Here is a 20,827-nt window from a genome sequence, read left to right as displayed (position 1 = left end):
AGACTATGTTTATAAATGCAAGTCTTTCTTTCTTAAATTTTGCACCAGTGAATTGGTGAGCATGGGAACTGCCCATGGATCAGCATCGAGCAAGAAATAAATCCATCGGGTGGAAGAAATGGGAGAGGGTGAAAAACGAAGGTCACACATTTGAGCAGCAGAGCTGGTGAAATCGCCCCACCCCCTCCCACATTCCCAATAATCAGCCCCCGACAATGGTTGGATGGTCGACTTCATTACGCTATTGTGAGCACCAGCAACGTGCCCTCGATCCGATCTAATCCCCTTTCACATCGCCAGCCCTGACATTCCTGCATCAATGAGCAAAACAATCAGCATCTTAGACCAGAGATTATCAACAAGGACTTGTGTGTATCTGGCTCCCGATCCACATCTCGCAGGGCAGCCCCAAGATGCTTCGCATACAATCAATTACTGTTGAATTCACTGTTGCTACGCATGCAAGCAGTTAATGGTATATTACTGGACGAGTCACCCAGAGAAACTGAGTTTGAATGCAGTTAAAAAAAGAACTTGTATTTCTATCGCATCTTTCACAACCTCAGGATGTCCCAAAGCGCTTTATAGCCAACAAAATACTTTTGAAGTGTAGTCGCTGTTCTAATGTAGGAAACACAGCAGCCAATTTGCGCACAGCAAGCAGCAATGAAATAAATGACCAGTTCATCTGTTTTCAGTGATGTTGATTGAGGGTTAAATATTGGCCCCAGGACACCGGGGATAACTCCCCTGCTCTTCCAAGTTGTGGCGTAGGATCTTTTACATCCATCCGAGAGAGCAGACGGGGCCTTGGTTTAACGATTCGTCCAAAAGACGACCCCTCCAACAGTGCAGTGCAGCACTCCCTCAGCACTGCACTGCGAGGGTCAGCCTAGATTTATGTGCTCAAGTCCCTGGAGTGGGACCTGAACCCACAAACTTCTGACTCAAAGGCAAGAGTCCTACCCACTGAGCCACGGCCGACAACTAGAAATACAAAGCTGGCGTCAGTAAAAGTGACCATAAAGCTGTCGGATTGTCATAAAAACCCCGCTGGTTCACTAATCTCCTCTGTCGTTGAGCTGCAGTATACGGACAATGCCTGTGTCTGCGCACATTCTGAGGCTGAACTCCAGGATAAAGTCAATGTATTCACTGAGGCATATGAAAGGATGGGCCTTACGCTTAACATCCGTAAGACAAAGGTCCTCTACCAGCCTGTCCTTGCCGCACAGCACTGTCCCCCAGTCATCAAGATTCAAGGCGCGGCCCTCGACAACGTGGACCATTTCCCATATCTCAGGAGCCCTTTATCAACAAAGGCAGACATTGATGCGGAGATTCAGCATCACCTCCAGTGCGCTCGTGCAGCCTTCGGCCGTCTGAGGAAAAAGTGTTTGAAGACCAGGCCCTCAAATCTACCACCAAGCTCATGGTCTACAGGACTGTAGTAATACCCGCCCTCCTGTATGGATCTGAGGCATGGACGATGTATAGAAGGCACCTCAAGTGGCTGGAGATATGTCACCAACAATGTCTCCGCATGAACCTGCAAATCCCCTGGGAGGACAGGCGCACCAACATCAGTGTCCTCGAACAGGCTAACATCCCCAGTATTGAAGCACTGACCACACTCGATCAGCTTCGCTGGGCAGGCCACATAGTTCGCATGCCAGACACGAGACTCCCAAAGCAAATGCTTTATGCGGAGCTCCTTCATGGTAAACGAGCCAAAGGTGGGCAGCGGAAGCGTTACAAGGACATCCTCAAAGCCTCCCTGGTAAAGTGCGACATCACCACTGACACCTGGGAGACCCTGGCCGAAGACCGCCCGAGGTGGAGAAAGTGCATCCGGGAGGGCGCTGAGTTCTTCGAGTCTCAATGCAAAGAGCGTGAAGAGGTCAGGCGCAGACAGCGGAAGGAACACGCGGCAAACCGGCCCCACCCACTGCTTCCCTCGATGAATGTCTGTCCCACCTGTGACAGGGTCTGTGGCTCTCGTATTGGACTGTTCAGCCACCAAAGAACTCACTTTGGGAGTGGAAGCAAGTCTTCCTCGATTCTGAGGGGCTGCCTATGATGATTAGGGGAGGGAATCAGGCATCCTTACCCACATACTCACACACCTGCACACAATCTTCCCCTCCCCCCCCCCCGCAACTGAAGGACTTTTCCGATGCAAGAGGCACGATGACGCTCTCATGGGTCAGACGCTGTCATCAACTTGCATTTATATAGCGCTTTTAAAATAATAAAACGTCCCAAGTTGCTTTGCAGGAGTGTTATAAAAGAAAATCTGACACAGAGCCATATATGGAGAAATGAGGGCATGTGACCAAAAGCTTGGTCAAAGAGGTTGGTTTTAAGCAGTGTCTTAAAAGGAGGAGAGGGAGGTAGAGTGGCGGAGCGGTTTAGGCAGGGAGTTCCAGAGCTTGGGGCCCAGGCCACCAATGGCACGGCCACCAATGGTTGAGCGATTATAATCGGGGATGCTCAGGAGAGCACAATTAGAGGAGCGCAGACATCTTGGGATGTAGTGAGGCTGGAGGAGCTTACAGAGAGGCCAAAGAGGGATTTGTAAACAAGGATGGGAATTTTGAAATCGAGGCGTTGCTTAACCGGGTGCCAATGCAGGTCAGCGAGCACAGGGGGGTGAAGGGTGAGCGGGACTTGGTAATGATAGGGGTCACCAGCAGTACCCAAACATATAGACTATGACAAGACTTCAGAAACTGGTGACGTAACACAATCTTCAGTTTTATATAAAGTGTCACAAGGGCATGTCACAGCAGAATCTCTTTCAGTAATAATTTGGGAGCGAATGGGGGTGGAAAAGATAAAAGATCAATTTCTTCAAGCCTCCTCTGCCGCCCCCCACCCCAACTTTTCCCTTCATTCTCTAAATCTATGGAACAAGCTCCCTAGAGAGAAGGTGGGAGCAGTGAGAATGGATTCATTGAAATGCAAATGAGATAGATTTCTTTCAGAAGATCACACTTTGGGATGGAGTATGTGAGTAATTTGAGCCATGACATGTGGTGAGTGCTACTAGCTCAGGGTGGGGGGGGGGGGGGGGGGGAAACATGTGACTTTGGACCTGTGGTTCCCCAAGCTCTCCCCCCTCTCCTCAATTCATGTCTGGGTCTGTTATAGACTCAATGATAGAGATCGATCGCTGTGATTGGTCAACAACTCCATTATCGTTGTACATGGCGACTACCAGGATGGTAGAAGGCGAACTGGATGGGCCTGGATCTTGATTCACCCAGCAATCCTATGTTGCGATTTCATCACAGGCAGTCCCTCACAATCAAGGACAACTTGCTTCCACTCTTAGAATGAGTCCTTAGATGGTTGAACAGTCCAATACGAGAGCCACAGTCCTTGTCACTGGTGGGACAGATAGCCATTGAGGGTAAGGGAGGGTGGGACAGGTTTGCCGCACGCTCTTTCCGCTGCCTGCATTTGTTTTCTGCATGCACTCAGCGACGAGACTCGAGGTGCTCAGCGCCCTCCCGGATGCACTTCCTCCACTTAGGGCGGTCTTTGGCCAGGGACTCCCAGGTGTCGGTGGGGATGTTGCACTTTATCAGGGAGGCTTTGAGGGTGTCCTTGAAATGTTTCCTCTGTCCACCTTTGGCTCGTTTGCCATGAAGGAGTTCTGAGTAGAGCGCTTGCTTTGGGAGTCTCGTGGCTGGCATGCGAACGATGTGGGCTGCCCAGCGGAGCTGATCAAGTGTGGTCATTGCTTCAATGCTGGGGATATTGGCCTGGTTGAGGACGCTAATGTTGGTGCGTCTGTCCTCCCAGGAGATTTGTAGGATTGTGCGGAGGCATGGTTGGTGGTATTTCTTCAGCGACTTGAGGTGTCTACTGTACATGGTCCATGTCTTTGAGCCACATAGGAGGGCGGGTATTACTACAGCCCTGTTGACCATGAGCTTGGTGGTAGATTTGAGGGCCTGGTCTTCGAACACTCTTTTCCTCAGGCGGCCGAAGGCTGCGCTGGCGCACTGGAGGCTGCGTTGAATCTCCTCATCAATGTCTGCTTTTGTTGATAAGAGGCTGCCGAGATATGGGAAATGGTCCACGTTGTCGAGGGCCGCACCGTGGATCTTGATGACTGTGGGGGGGACGGGGCAATGCTGTGTGGCGAGGACAGGCCGGTGAAGGACCTTTGTCTTATGGATGTTTAGCATAAGGTCCATGCTTTCGTATGCTCCAGTAAATACATCGACTATGTCTTGGAGTTCAGCCTCGACGTCCGCATACTGTAGCTCGATGACAGAGGTTGGGGTGGTCTTGGACCTAGCCTGGAGATGGCGAAGGTTGATCAGCTTCCCACTGGTTCTGTAGTTTAGTTCCACTCCAGCGGGAAGCTTATCGACTGTGAGGTGGAGCATGGCAGCCGATTTACCAGGTTGGTAGAAGGCAAACTAACGGAAAGAACTTGCATTTCTACAGCACCTTTCATGACCTCAGGGTGTCCCACAGTCCTTTGGGCCTTATTCTACGCCATTCAATTAGATCACGGCTGATCTGTACCTCAATTCCATTAAGCCACCTTAGCTCCATATCCCCTGATACCCTTATCCTTATCAGTGTCAGCTGTGGCTCAGTGGGTAGCACCCTCGCATCTGAGTTAGAAGGTTGTGGGTTCAAATCAGACTCCACAGAATTGAGCACAAAAAACTAAAGGCTTACACTCCCAGTGCAGTGCTGAGTGTAAGCCTATAGCTCTATAAAGAGCTGGGGCTGAAGGCTCTGATGGGTCATTAAATAAAACAGACGGGAAAAGACGATTCGCAGCATTGGGTCAATGATGTTGTACAGGAACACAGATCAGATGGAGGGCATTCAGCCCCTCGAGCCTGTTCCGACCTGCAATCGGATCGTGACTGACCTGTATTTCAACTCCATTCACCCGCCTTGGTGCCACAAATTGTCTCAGTAACACTCAGTGACCTATCACTGTGCAACGCAAAGTAAATCAATCTGTCAGAATCCCAGAGTTTCTGACCCAAATCGCTTGAAGTAACAGTAAAAAGGCTGCTGCTGAAGGGCTTGTACCCCTGGACTATCATCCTCATGTCTGGTCCACTGTGTACCCCACCTCCTACAGCTTTCAAACACGCTGTACCCACTCTCTGGACTCCCTCCCTCAAATCGGTACGCCTCCCGTCTTCGCCATCTCCAAAAACCTCAAACCCGACCCTTTGGATCGAGCTGTGCATCAACCCACTTGAAAACCTCTCCAACAGATCCACACCCATTCCCTTTATATGTTTTACAATAACGCAAGAAATAGGAGCAGGAGTCGGCCATTTAGCCCCTCGAGCCTGCTCCGCCATTTAATAAGATCATGGCTGATCTGATCTTGAGCTCAGCTCCAATTCCCTGCGCGCTCCCCATAAGCCTTTACTCCCTTATGGCTCAAAAATCTGTCGATCTCCGCCTTAAATATATTCAATGACCCAGCCTTCACAGCTCTCTGGGGCTGAGAATTCCACAGATTTGCAACCCTCTGAGAGAAGAAATTCCTCCTCATCTCAGTTTTAAATGGACGGCCCCTTGTTATAAAACTATGTCCCCAGTTCTAGATTCCCCTATGAGTGGAAATATCCTCTCTGCATCCACCCTGTCGGGCCCCCTCAATATCTTATAGGTTTCAATAAGATCACCTCTCATTCTTCTAAACTCCAATGTGTATAGGCCCAACCTGCTCAACCTTTCTTCATAAGGCAACCCTCTTTTCTCTTCCCCCGCCCGCCTTCCAGAATATGACGTGACTTTTTCTTTTAATTTGAAAGAAATGTATGTCAAAAGGTGCTATATAAATGCAAGCTGTTAAAATCCTGAAGGTGACTGGATATTCTGCAGCAGGGAGTTACATTTTCCTGCAGAAGAGCAGCAAGATGGGGCAAAGACTTTAGCAGATGAATGTGGAGTAAGGGGAATAAAAATAAAATAACTCAGCTGCACCAATATCCAAGTTGCTGGGTCAGCTCAGCAAGACATTAAGAACCCGTGATAAATATCCAGGGTGCTGGCACAGCACCCAAGGCAGAGAAAGGTAGTCTATTTCCGAATGGTAGCCTTCACTGGGACAATTCCAAGCGAGGAAGTTAGGCATGACTTAGCCTGTCAAATCCTGATCAACGCCAGGATCATTTTCACCATTTTTACATCTTTATTTCTCGGATTTAAATTGTGTGTGGTCTGCCCATTTTTCCTTCATTATAAGGATTCAATGAAGCATCCACTTAACATCTGTTAGAATTATGTTCCTCCCAACCACCTCCAACATATGTCAGAATTATGGTCTTGCCTCCAACATCTGTCAGAATTATGTTCTATCCTCGCCACCACAACATCTGTCAGAATTATGGTCTTGCCTCCAACATCTGTCAGAATTATGTTCCTTCCACCCCCTCCAACATCTGTCAGAATTATGTTCTTACCTCCAACATCTGTCAGAATTATGTTCTTTCCTCGCTACCACTAACATCTGTCACAATTATGGTCTTGCCTCCCACCGGAATAAGTTCCCAACTGAGTGCATTGGGGTATGCTTTACGAATTTGTGCAGATGGAAAATCCTGAAGCTCTGCACCCGCATTCCTGACATGCTCACCTGGCCCAGAACACTCCACACCGGGAGAGCAAATCTGTAGCTCTGGTTGCCACCTCGCCTGAAGGTGCAGCCTCAGGCCTATGAGCCCTTTAATACACCGGCTAATCTACCCTGAAAACTTACAAGCAAATGCCAACTGACCACTTGTGAGCATCGTGGCTGTGCCCACCCGTACGGTGCCCCCGTGAGGGAAGGGGACAGACGGAGCCAGAGAGGTATTTATATAGAGCCATTCAGGACCTCAGGATGACTTGCGAAAGAGAGAGAGAGCCATGCAATATTTATAACAGGAAACTGCTGGGATGTGGATTTGGTCAGTGATCGCTTGCACAGTGAGTTTCCGTCAGACCCCGTGATGTGAGAGAGGAGGCAGAGAGAGAAATCCAGGAACCTTCCCAGACAAGATATCCACCCCAAGGAACTTTCACATCTCCCTTCAGGCTGGTCACAGAGAGCAAGAGAGCTTCCAGCTCTGGGAGCCACTCAATGCAGGGACTATGTGCTCAAGGGCAATCCCAAAGATATCAAAGAGAGAAGACAAAAATGAATAAGTAAAGTGCTGCTATATGATAATCGAGAACATTTCAGTGAATTGTAAGTGAATTATTTGTGATTTAATTGCAATGAAACAGAAATCAGGCCCTGGATAATTCAGAGTAATAACCATGAATAATCCATTGGATACAGACAGTATTAGTGTTCCCCAGATTCATTTATAATTTCAAAATATCAGGATTGGATGAATGAAACTTGAGACAATACACGAACCATCACTGGGATTTTAGTGCAATGGTATTGATACATTATAGGGAAAACTGGAATTTAGCTGATAGATCTCAATGTACGCGAGTGTTAGTGACAGACCTGTACCCACCAGTACTGTACCCCAGTGTTATACAGTGACAGACCTGTATCCACCAGTACTGTACCCCAGTGTTATACAGTGACAGACCTGTACTCACCAGTACTGTACCCCAGTGTTATACAGTGACAGACCTGTACCCACCAGTACTGTACCCCAGTGTTATACAGTGACAGACCTGTACTCACCAGTACTGTACCCCAGTGTTATACAGTGACAGACCTGTACCCACCAGTACTGTACCCCAGTGTTATACAGTGACAGACCTGTACCCACCAGTACTGTACCCCAGTGTTATACAGTGACAGACCTGTACCCACCAGTACTGTACCCCAGTGTTATACAGTGACAAACCTGTACCCACCAGTACGGTACCCCAGTGTGATACAGTTACAGACCAGTACCCACCAGTACTGTACCCCAGTGTTATACAGTGACAGAACTGTACCCACCAGTACTGTACCTCAATGTTATACAGTGACAGACCTGTACCCACCAGTATGGTACCCCAGTGTTATACAGTGACAGACCTGTACCCACCAGTATTGTACCCCAGTGTTATAGTGACAGACCTGTACCCACCAGTACTGTACCCCAGTGTTATACAGTGACAGACCTGTACCCACTAGTACTGTACCCCAGTGTTATACAGTGACAGACCTGTACCCACCAGTATGGTACCCCAGTGTTATACAGTGACAGACCTGTACCCACTAGTACTGTAACCCAGTGTTCTACAGTGATAGACCTGTACCCACCAGTACTGTACCCCAGTGTTATACAGTGACAGACCTGTACCCACTAGTACTGTACCCCAGTGTTATACAGTGACAGACCTGTACCCACTAGTACTGTACCCCAGTGTTATACAGCAAGGAGGTAAACCCAGAATATTACTTTCAAATTGGACCAGAGGACAAATTAGTGAAAGAAAGAATAGAAAGAACCTGCATTGCTGTAGCACCTTTCAGGACCTTGGGATGTCCCAAAGTGCTTTCCAGCCAATGAAGTATATTTTTGATGTGTAGCCAATGTTGCAATGTAGGAAATGCACTCACACGCAACTCTGATGTACTTCCCTGTGACCATCTCAGTGCTGCTTTAGCTGGGCATTATGAGGAGGTTAGCCCTTACTTAAGTGGAGTAAGAAGTCCATAAGCCTGGCACCCTATTCAGACCCAGGCTGATCTATTGCTGTCAGCCGTGGCTCAGTGAGAAGCACCCTCGCATACGGAGTCAGAAGTTTGGAGTCCCCACTCCAGAGACTTGAGCACAAAATGCAGGCTGACGCTCCTAGTGCAGTGCTGAGGGAGCGCTGCACTGTCGGAGGTGCCGTCTTTCGGATGAGACATTAAACCGAGGGCCATCTGCTCTCTCGGGTGGGCATAAAACATCCTACGGCACAATTCCAAAGAAGAGCAGGGGGGTTCTGGCCAATATTTATCCCTCAATCAACATCACTAAACCAGATTATCTGCTCATTATCACATTACTGTTCGCGGGAGCTTGCTGTGCGCAAATTTGCTGCCGCATTTCCCATATTATAACAGTGACTGCACTCCAAAAAGTACGTAATCGACTGTAAAGCGTTTGTGATGTCCTGAGGCTATGAAAAGCTCTACATAAGTGCAAGTTAGGAAACACTGAACAGGCTGGGACTCTTTTCTCCAAAAGGAGTAGCCAGAGAGATAATCTGATAGAGGTCTTTAAAACTGAAGGGATTTAATAGTGTAATATTTAATAGTTCTGATGAAGGGTCATTGACCGGAAACGTTAACCATGTTTCTCACTCCACAGATGCTGCCTGACCTGCTGACATTCCCAGCATTTTCTGTTTTTATTTCAGATTCCAGCCTCCGCAGTATTTTGCTTTTTTGTAAGGGATTTAATGGGGTAGATGTAGAGACGATCTTTACACAAAACTAGGGGCCATAAATATAAGACAGTCACCAATAAATCCAATGGGGAATTCAGGAGAAACTTCTTTACCCAGAGAGTGGTGAGAATGTGTAACTCGCTGCCACAGGGAGTGTTTGAGGTGAATAGCATTAGATGTCTTTAAGGGGAAGCCAGATAAACACATGGAGGGAGAAAGGAATGGAAGGATATGCTGATTGGGTGAGATGAAGAGGGTGGGAGGAGCCTCGTGTGGAGCATAAACACTGGTACGGAGCAGTTGGGCTGAATGGCTTGTTCCTGTGCTGTAAATACTATGTAAATGTCTTTCTTTAAGTGTCTTGGGATGTTTTCCTATGTTAAAGGCACTATATAAATGCAGGTTGTTGTTGGGATCAGGTAACCCATTGCACACTGTGGATGGAAGTTGGGAGCCACTGCCCTACAGGGCTCAGTGCCACACCGCCAGCTGTTGCACTCACCCACCGAGCCATTGCCCAGTGAGTTAATGTTGCCGCCAGGGTTCCCCGATATCCCAATAACCAACAGCAAAGGAGAAACAGTCACAGCCTCGAGTTATGTTGTGTCAATGAAAAATAATCCGAGGCATATTCAGGGTCATGATTAAAATGAATACTTGGCCACAGGTGAGGAACAGTTATGATTTTACATGGTTGAGAATGACTTTGCAAACTCCAGCTGGCAGACTGACTGGCCTCTGGAACCGTTTGCCCAATTACAGCGCTGACACAGTATTTAGTGGTGCTCAGGGAGCATCTCTTAAATTCTTACACGCAATCCAGACACATCATTACAGGCACCAGCCCATGTCCCTGGTGCAAGTCACTGCCAAAAAAGGGCAGAGAAGGTGGGAGTTAGAAACTTGTCTTTATCGAAGGTATTTTGGCCTGGAAAGCAGCCCAAGCCACTTCGCAGAGGCTGAACTCAGAAGTCACAATTAATTGATAGAAAGTTAGAACATAATAAAAACATAAGAACATAAGAATTAAGAGCAGGAGTAGGCCATTTGGACCCTCGAGCCTGCTCTGCCATTCAATAAGATCATGACTGATCTTCAACCTCAACTCCACTTTCCTGCACTTTCCCCATATCCCTTGATTTCCTTAATATCCAAAAATCTATCGATCTCTGTCTTGAATATACTCAAAGACTGAGCCTCCACAGCACTCTGGGGCAGAGAATTCCAAAGATTCACCACCCTCCGAGTGAAGAAGTTTCTCTTCATCTCAGTCCTAAATGGCCGACCCCTTATTCTGAGCTGTGACCCCTGGTTCTGGACTCACCAACCAGGGGTCACATCCTCCCTGCATCTACCCTGTCAAGCCCTGTAAGAATTGTGTATGTTTCAATGAGATAACCTCTCATTCTTCTAAACTCTAGGGAATATAGGCCTAGTCTGCTCAATCTCTCCTCATAGGACAATCCCCCCATCCCAGGATCAGGGTTTTTTTTTTAAACCTGGAGATTGCAGGTGGAAGGGAAGGCAAGGACTTAAGGGGTGTGAGGTCCAGGGAAAGAGAGTGTTAAAAGTAGGGGATGGAGCAGCGAGGATTGAGAGAGTGCAGTTGAGAGGTAGAACCCGTGCACGGTGTAACTGGCTCTTGGGAGGGACGAGGGACAGTTGTCCACCTTAGAGTGGGAGTTTCTGAGCAGATACATCAGTGGTGCTCACTGGTGACTCATGTTCCCGTTAAGTTGCGTGGCCGCCCAGCACTCTGGAGGTCCCGCCTAGGTCGCTTGCCGGCTTTATAAATGGAAAATGGCGCGTTCGCGGAAATTTGAATGGGCCGCATGGCCCATTAAAGGGACCGCGTACCTCCCACAAAAAAATTAGAGGGACGTTGCTGGTAACTTGTCAAAAAATGGTATTAATTCATGGGATGTGGGCATCACAGGCACGGCAATTATTGCCCTCCAGTCAGTCTGGCACCGGTGTGAACCGGTTTTACAGATAATCCCAGACTAAAGAAGGGCCACTTGTAGCATTTGGACACATCCGCCTGCATCAATTTTTTAAAAAGTTTTAAAACAATTTTATTTTCGAGAAAAAAAAAAAATTTTTTTAAACTTAACAATAAATTTAAAATTATTTTCCAACATCTTGGTGGTTTGAACTTCACAGCTGTACAGATTGGTGGGGAGGTGGGGGGTATAACTAAGCTCTCAAACTCTGCATTGCCCTTTTAAATAAAACCACTTCGGTTCCCAATCTCAAACGAGATGGGTTGGTGAAGCTCCCGAGGGGGAAAAAATCCTGGAAAATAATTATTCACACACACAAATCGCAATTTGGAAAAAGAAAAAGTCACCTTTTTTGTATTAAAGCCAGCACTCTCTCGCTCTGGTCGGTATCAGTGGGTTTTGCACTCGGTATAAAAGCTCCGATGATAAAATAAGCCTACTTACCCAACATGGAGAAAATAAAATCCTTGGCTGTATGGATTTCCAGGGCCCGGTGATCATCGTATTCCCGCTGATCCTGCTTGCTGAATTCCTGGATCAGCTTGTTCAAATCCTCGATCCTGGCCCCGGACCTGAAGTCTAGTTCCACCAGTGTTTTAGCCACACTGGTGCAAGGCTTGATGCCCGTTCCGTTTGGAGCCGCCATCTTCCAGCAAATGTTATGGAAAAGGGGAGGGGGGAAAAGGAGAGAGAATTAAAAAAAAGGAGAGAGACTGGGGAGATTTCACAGCCTGTCCTCCCTCCCTCTTTGTTGTCTTCAGGTTTAACACTCAGCGAATCCTAGAGTATGAAGAGGAGCCAGTCAGGTTATACAGATCCCATCCCCAACCATGGTCTGTCTGATGAATGAAATCGACGTGGGAACTGATAATTGAAACTGACCTCGAATCAACAAGCGTGTTACAGTGTTGCACTCGAAGATCTCTACTCTTAAAGCGACCACTGCCTCCGCAGACCCAGCATGTCCCTCCCATCTCACACCCTGTCATTTAATTCCCTTCAATTAAAACAATATTTGCTTGGTTCTGCAAACGGTGTATCATTTTAATTTTTTTTCTCTTTAAATGTCTGGCGGGCGAAATTGCAACAAGTGGTTCTCAAGTTGCAACCCATCAGTTATAAGTTCCCTGATTTGCAATGTTGCCGTTTTGCTTGAAAGTTAACAAAAAAGGGTTTGGGACAAGGAGAGAGTCAGGACCAAGTGTGAAGTGGGGTTAGAGTATGTGAAATGATTGGACCATGGGCGCCAGATATAATTCAGAAAGAAAGGAAGAGATTTTTTTTTTGTTCATTCTTCTCAGATCAACTCCAGCGCCAAGAAAGGAAGAGATGAAAAAGCAACATTTGTATTTATATATCATCATCAAAGGCAGTCTCTCGAAAGCGAGGCTATATTTATATAGAGCCTTACACGACCACCGGATGTCGCCAAACGTTTTACAGTCAATGATTTTTGAAGTGTGGCCGCTTTTGTAATATAGGAAACACGGCAGCCAAATTGTGCACAGCAAGCTTCCACAAACAGCAATGTGATAATGACCAGACCTGTTTTTAGTGATGTTGATTGAGGGCTAAATATTGGACCCAGGACACTGGGGAGAACTTCCTTGCTCTTCTTCCCCTGGGATCCCGTATATCCACCTGAGAGAACAGAGGGAGCTTCGGTTTAACGTCTCATTCAAAAGGCGGCATCTCCGACAGTACTGGACTGGAATGGAATGCCAGCCTAGATTTTTGTGCTCAAGTCTCTTGCACCCCACAACCTTCTGACTCAGAGGCGAGGGTGCTACCCACTGAGCCATGACTGACATGCAAACATTTATAGCACCTTTCATGACCACGGGACATCCCAAAGTGCTTTACAGCCAATGAGTTAGTTTTTGAAGTGGAGTCACTGTTGTAATGTAGGAAAGGTCAGTCCCCATTTTAAAGTGGTACATTCTCTCCTTATTTATATACCATTATAAATTCCTACACTCCCCTTATTTTTAAAAAATTCTCACGATGTGGGCATGGGCATCACTGGCAAGAGCAGCATTTATTGCCCAACCTTTAGTTGCCCTTAACTAAGTGTCTTGCTGGGCCACTTCAGCGGGCAGTAAAGAGTCAATCACGTTGGTGTGGGCCTGGAGTCACATATAGGCCCAGACCGGATAAGGGCGGAAGATTTCCTTCCCTAATGGGACATTCGATTTACAATGTGAATGGGTTGTGTGAAGCAAAGGAACAGAAATACTTGCACTTCTATAGCGTTTTTCACCACCTCAGGCCATATTCCAGACATCCCGAGCCCTAGTCATCATTCCCAAGTATAGCAGGAAAAGACCACGCACATAAAAAGAAATAATTTACATTTGTATAGTGCCTTTCACCACCTCAGGAGGGCCCAAAAATGCTTTACAGCCAATGAAGTACTTTTTGAAATGCAGTCACTGATGCAATGTGGGAAACACGGCAGCCGACGTGCGCACAGCAAGATCCCATGAAAAACACTGTGATAAATGACCAGATCATTTATTTAATTTTTAAGCGATGTTGGTTGATTAAATATTAGCCCAGGACACCAGGGAAAGATACTTTGCTCTTGTCCGAAATAGTGGCTATGGAATCTTTTACGTCCACTGAGGGGGTTAAACGAGGCCTCGGTTTAACGTCTCATCCGAAAGACGGAGAAATTTGTCCCGCTGTAATTCCACCCTCCTACTAGTGGTGGCGCTGTTCTGTTAAATCCTGAATAATGTTGCATTTAAGACACAATATTGGTCTTGGACGATGTGCAAAATGGGCAATAGCAAATCAGTCAAAGTTCTCCAACAGCATTGAGATCATCTGTTTTATTTTTCAGTGATATTGGTTGAGGGGTAGCTGATGAGCAGGACAGGGAGCATTCTCCTACTGTGGCTCAGTGGGTAGCACCCTCGTCTCTGGGTCAGAAGGTTGTGGGTTCTAAATCCCACTCCAGGCACTTGAGCACAAAAATCTAGGCTGTCAGTGCAGTGGCAAGGGAGTGCTGCACTGTTGGAGGTGCCACACTTCAGATGAGACATTTGACTGAGGCCCTGTCCGCTCTCTTAGGCGGACGTAAAAAGATCCCATGGCACTATTTCGAAGAAAAGCCGGGTTGTCGTCCCTGGTGTCCTGGGGCCAATATTCAGCCCTCAATCAACATAACAAAAACAGATGATCTGGTCATTATTACATTGCTGTTTGTGGGAGCTTGCTGTGCGCAAATTGGCTGCCACATTTCCAACAGTGACTGCACTCCAAAAGTACTTCATTGGCTGTACAGCACTTTCAGACATCCGGTGGTTGTGGAAGGCGCTATATAAGTCTTTTTTTCTTTTATTCTTTAACTAGTGCCGCGGGATCTTTTACATCCATCTGAGGGAGTCAGACGGGGCTTCGGTTTAACGTCTCAGCTGAAAGAGAAACAATTGCTCCCTCAGTACTGCACTGACATGCTATCCTAGATTCTGGAGGTACCGTGTAGGCCACTCACTGGCTTTACAATGGTAATAATCGCGCATGCGCGAATATTTGAATGGGCTGCGCAGCCAGTTAAAGGGACCCGTGCACCAAAAAGATTTACAGGGGACATTGCTTCCCGTATGCTTCTCTTTGTCACAATAGGATGGTGTGTAAAACGAGCTGCTGATTCATTCAATTTGCCCTAGGACTCAGGCCCAATTTTACCTCCAATCTCCTGCGTTCATTCCTTGCAGGAATAATACAGGTCAATTCCACAACCCGGGGAGACAAATCACACTTTCAGGGGATGGAAGATTTGGAAAGGACACCAACATTTGGAAATGAAAAATTGGTCTCAGTAAAAGTGACTGTGAAGCTGTTGACTGTTGTGAAAAACCCAACTGGATCACTAATGCTCCTTTAGGGAAGGAAACCTGCTGCCCTGACCCGGTCTGGGTAAGTGTGGGACTCCCCACACCAATGTGGTTGTCTCTTAACAGCCTGTCCTTGATAAAATGCAACATCCCCACTGACACCTGGGAGTCCCTGGCCAAAGACAGCCCTAAGCGGAGGAAGCGCATCCGGGAGGGCGCTGAGCACCTCGAGTCTCATTTCCAGGAGCATGCAGAAAACAAGTGCAGGCAGCGGAAGGAGCGTGCGGCAAACCAAACTCCCCACCCACCCTTTCCTTCAACCACTGTCTGATCCGCCTGTGACAGAGACTATAATTCCCATATTGGACTGTACAGTCTCCTGAGAACTCACTTTTAGAGTGGAAGCAAGTCTTCCTCGATTTCGAGGGACTGCCTGTGATTTTTTGTAATATATTTGCTTCCTGGGTTCTTTGCTTAAGAACTCCTAGCAACACATTGTTAGTAAGAACTAGTTGGTTTATTAGCAAAGGTTTGACAATCACACTAACCAGTTCATCCACCAGGCTCACAACCACCTGCCTTATCGTGGATCCCCTGAACCCAACTGGCTGGGGTTTTATTGTGTCTTATGAACATCACGTGACTGGCTACGTCATTCCCAACTCAACAGCTCTACCAACCCGTGAGCATCCTCACCGGTGCATACTGTAAGGGGTTTTCTCAGGGAGTGTTGTTGTGCCTTGGGTGTCTCTCTCTGGGCTTCTGCCCTCACAGCTTATGCCTGGCCTGTGAGGTACCCTGAGTGCTGCAAGAGCACCCCTGGAGAGACTGTGTCCACAGCTTATGAAGGGGGTTTTGAGACTCGTGCGTCCCCACAGTTTATGCCTAGCCTGTGAGGCACCTGTGAGTGTCAAACACTCCTAACCCCTTCTTCCCTAGCCTGTGACACACAGTTGAGCATTTTCGAGGCGCTCCTAGCTTCCCTTACACTGTTCTGACATAAGACTCACGATCAGGAGATGTAATAAAACAGAACTGAGACAAGGTGATTCCAAGAGGAACTTAGGCTTCCAATTTATTTGACAAGGTGTATCTCAACAAACAGCAATACACCAACAAAACAATCCCCCTAAATCCCACTAAACGGACACAACGAAAATCTTTACACAAGTTTAGCAGTACAATGCCCAACCTCCCACCTTTCCTGGCCTAACTGAGTTGGGAGTTCTGGGGACCAGAGGTTATACTCACTACTGTGCCTTCTGCAGTCTAGTGGTTTGTTTTTTCTATCTTCGGTGTCTTCGGACACTGGTTTTCCTTCAGTGTCGAGAATCTTGCTGGTTGTGGTTGTTGGATAACGAGGGCAGGGAAAAACCCCTTTTTTTATAGCCAGATTATCCAGTCTGCCTCTCCTGCTGAAGTCGATTCTTCTCATTGGTGGACTTTGTGATTTTGAAAAATGCAGCAGTTTTAGATTATTGCGGTTTTTTTTCCACTGATGTTAACCTACTCAAGGTTTGAGTGGGTGTTGATTGCATTGGCCTCCTGTAGCCATTGTGTAGACCTTTGGGTTGTTTTGGGTTCCCTGGTTTCTAAGGTCTGCATAATTTTCCTCCAATTCAGTTTTTCTAACCTACTCAAGGTTTGAGTAGGTGTTAGTTGGGTTGGCCTCCTGTAGCCATTGTCTAGGCCCTTGGTTTGTTTTGGGTTCCCTAGTTTTCTGAAGATCTGCATAATTTCCTTCCATAGTGTAAACATGGGGAAGACAATAGTCCGATAATGGCCATGAGTCAGTCCCAGTTTTCGAGCAAGTGCTCTCCCATTGGCTTGAAAGCCCCATGCTTCGGGCTGACTCTGTCTCACCATTGGCCCTCCAGTGTCCTCCCCCGTCCAATCACTGCTCTGCCAAGTTCAAACTGTTATCGGTTTCAATTCACAGCACAGACTGATCCCACAGCCCTTTTCCTTCTGGGTAAAATGAGGGGGTTTCCGTCCTCCCCGACAATACATTAATACAAAAGAAAAGTACTGCGAATACTGGAATCTGGAATAAAAACAGAAAATGCTGGAAATCTCAGCAGGTCAGGCAGCATCTGTGGAGAGGAAGCAGAGTTAATATTTCAGGTCGTTGACCCTTGGCGTACATTACACTGGCCTCTGAAGTGGTCTATCAAACCACTGAGTGGTTCAAGAAGAAGGCCCACCATCACCTTCTGAGGGCAACTAGGCTGTGGGCAATAAATGCCGGCCTTGCCAGCGACACCCACATCCCGAGAATGAATTAAATTAAATGCAGTATTCTTCAGTTTGAAGCTAGCTGTCCCCTCCCCAGCTGTGAGAGATCAGCCCCCTACAAGAGGATTTCATGCTGTTACATTCTGGGGTGCGATCGTGATCTGACTGTGAAGTTACACCGTCACTTTTAAGGTATATCAGAAATCTGCGGCAATTTTTACTTCACTGTAAAACAATTGAAACAGGGTGAATGACAAGCAATGAAGAAAGAACTTGCATTTCTACAGAGCCTTTCACAACCTTCCCAAAGCGCTTCATAACCAATGAAGTACTTTTGAATGTAGGAAACGCGGCAGCCAATCTGCGCACAGCAAGCTCCCACAAACAGCAACGTGATAATGACCAGATCATCTGTTTTAGTGATGTTGATTGAGGGATTAATATTGTCCAGCACACTGGAAAAAAACTCCCCTGTTCTTCTTCAAAATAGTGCCGTGGGATCTTTTATGTCCCCCTGAGAGGGCAGACAGGGCCTCGGTTTAAAATCTCATCTGAAAGACGGCACCTCTGACAGTGCAGCGCTCCCTCAGTACTGCACTGGAGTGTCAGCCTAGACTTTGTGTTCAAGTCTCCGGAGTGGGACTCAAATCCACAATCTTCCTACCTCAGAGGTGACAGTGCTCCCCACGGATCCATGGTTGACATTGTGTTTGAAACTCCAAAGTGACTGAATGTTGCAAACTTTTCTTAAGTAGCAAATATTCTCATCCAACAGAGTTCCTGTTGTAAATGTATTGCTTTTATTACATACAAGTGGGGATGCACAAATTGAAGCTTTGGCCTCGACTTTAACTCGGGTTGGGATCGGTGCATGAGGGCCGAGCAAGAGCCCCAGAGAGATTTTAACCCCCGGGGCTTATTTCCATATTCCAGATCGGACTCCCTCCTCAACCAGTGACAGGAGTCAATGCCTGGCCAGCGGGTACGAGCGGGACTTCGAGCGGCAGGAGGGACCCACGGGAACAGTCCCTGGCACAAGGTAAGACTCGGGATAGGGAATCCCGATCGGGGGTGTTGGGGGGTTTAGGGGAAGGGAAGCCCGGGGCAACGGAGGCCTAAGATTTCCTAGTGGGGTCCGGAGGACCACTCCCTGCCCCCAACAATTCCTGCCTCCCGGGGTCTGTATGGAGTTCCTATGGACCCGGGAAGGCATCGGAAATGCTGGTTTCCAGCGCACAATGCGCATGCACTCGAAACCGGCCTTTCCGATCTGTCAAGTTTCTGGGTTGACAGATCGCACGCATCTCGGGAGCGAGGACATTTGTAAGTGGAAATTTCTGATATTTACGCTTACAAATGTCCTCAAAAATCTTGCGCCTGAAAAAGCAGGCGCATTGTCTACTTTTACAGGCACAAGTGTTTTAAAATACACAAAAACATATAAAAATAAAGTTATTAAAACATATTTTATCTTTAAAAACCCTCCCCACAATGGTAAGTTTATTTTAAAAAACTTTTTTAAAAATCGGGAAATTATTTTTTTTAAGACATTAATAACTTTAATTTAAATGAATGTAGTGTAATTATTTTCTATTTTTTATTAGTGTTTTGGGTGCTTGGGACTGTGTTTTGGGTGTTTCGGGCTCTATCAAATCATAGTAATAGGAGTTTAGTACCCTGCGGAACTCCTATTACCATGCTACTTTACCTGATTGGCTGCTCAGAGCCATGTGACACCAGCTATAGGCCTGCGCACTTCCCGACGTGCACGCGCTGCAACTCACAGTCAGCTCAGGCCACAGCATCGGAAAGTCGAACGTGGGCAGCAGCTTAAGGTAGGTGCGTATTTTTTTCTCTAAGATGCCCGCAGGAAGGCCAAACTGGAATTTCAGTGCCAATAAAACCTTTCCTCTCTGGGCCTCTTCTGTCCCTGTCTCCTGTTCCCGGCACGTTTGGTCTGCCAGGAAATCTACCAATGCACAGGCCGCAGGTTAAAATCGCAGATCCAATCAGGTCATCTGAACCCGATTTGCATATTTAAAGGAGACATCACCAGCAATGAGTGGGTATCCATGTCCCCTGAAATTTAATATTGCAGTAAGCCAGATCGAGGCTGGATAGGAGTCCGTATGTCCCTTTGCTCTATTTTAACATAGTGCTTATGTTACTGGATATGATACTTATGCTGGTGCTTATGATACCACCAACTCTGTCTCTGCAAGATCCTGCAAATCCCTTGGGAGGACAGACGCACCAACGTTAGCATCCTCGATCAGGCCAACATCCCCAGCATCGAAGCACTGATCACACTCAACCAGCTCCGTTGGGCGGGCCAAATTGTCCGCATGCCCGACACGCGACTCCCAAAGCAAGCGCTCTACTCGGAACTTCTACATGGCAAGCGAGCCCCAGGTGGGCAGAGGAAACATTTCAAGGACACCCTCAAAGCTTACTTGATAAAATGCAACAATCCCACCCCACCTGGGAATCCCTGACCAAAGATCACCCTAAGTGGAGGAAGTCACCTGGGAGGGCGCTGAGCACCTTGAGTCTCGTCGCCGAGAGCATGCAGAAAACAAGCTCAGGCAGCGGACGGAGCATGCGGCAAACCAGACTCCCCACCCACCCTTTCCTTCAACCACTGTCTGTCCCACCTCTGACCGAGACTGTAATTCCCGTATTGGACTGTACAGTCACCTGAGAACTCACTTTTAGAGTGGAAGCAAGTTTCGAGGGACTGCCTATGATGATAAGTTACTGGACTAGTAATCCAGACACCTGGACTAATGATCCGGGGACATGAGTTCAAATCCCACCACGGCAGCTGGGGAATTTAAATTCAGTTCATTAATCTGGAATAAAAAGTTAGTGGCGAAACTATCGGATTGTCGTAAATACCTATCTGGTTCACTGATGTCCTTTAGGGAAGGAAATATGCTATCCTTACCCAGTTTGGCCAAAATGTGACTCCAGACCCACAGCAGCGTGGTTGACTTTTAACTGCCCTCTGAAAGTTGGCAGTTGCACCAAACCGCCGCAAAAACTGCAGCGGTTCAAGAGGCCGGCTCACCACCAATTAGGGATGGGCAATCAATGTCGTCCTCGCCAGTGAATGAATAAATAAATACTGCTCCCACTGCCTGGTTTCCACCAGGTTGGAGGGAGAGGGGGAAACTAAAATTGAGGCAACCGCCCTGGTTGTGACACCGGCGCGAGTTTTGAGTATGGCCTGACCCGAACACTGCAAAGCACACCCCGCAGTGATCACCTGGAAAATCAGGGCGATCCAACCATCCCGACAGTGGAGAGATAAGTAATGGACGCCCAAAGTAAGTGTGATTGATTTTTCTTTTAATTTTTTGAACGATTTGTGTT

The 20,827-nt window shown here is 47.3% G+C and overlaps 1 protein-coding gene across 1 annotated transcript in view; it reads right to left on the bottom strand.

Annotated features, from left to right (window-relative positions):
• The window catches only part of LOC139265439 (nucleotidyltransferase MB21D2), a 63,743-nt gene extending 51,553 nt beyond the window's left edge, over positions 1 to 12,190 (bottom strand). The window contains exon 1 of the mRNA XM_070882444.1: positions 11,820 to 12,190. Coding sequence (XP_070738545.1) covers positions 11,820 to 12,021 — 202 coding nt within the window. The 5' untranslated portion in view covers positions 12,022 to 12,190. The remainder of the gene's footprint in view (positions 1 to 11,819) is intronic.
• Between the last annotated feature and the right edge of the window lie 8,637 nt (positions 12,191 to 20,827).

This window comes from Pristiophorus japonicus, chromosome 6 (genome assembly GCF_044704955.1).
Source record: "Pristiophorus japonicus isolate sPriJap1 chromosome 6, sPriJap1.hap1, whole genome shotgun sequence".
Taxonomy (NCBI): domain Eukaryota; kingdom Metazoa; phylum Chordata; class Chondrichthyes; family Pristiophoridae; genus Pristiophorus; species Pristiophorus japonicus.
The sequence above is the reverse complement of the archived record's forward strand: the minus strand, read 5'-3'. Positions and strand labels throughout refer to the sequence as shown.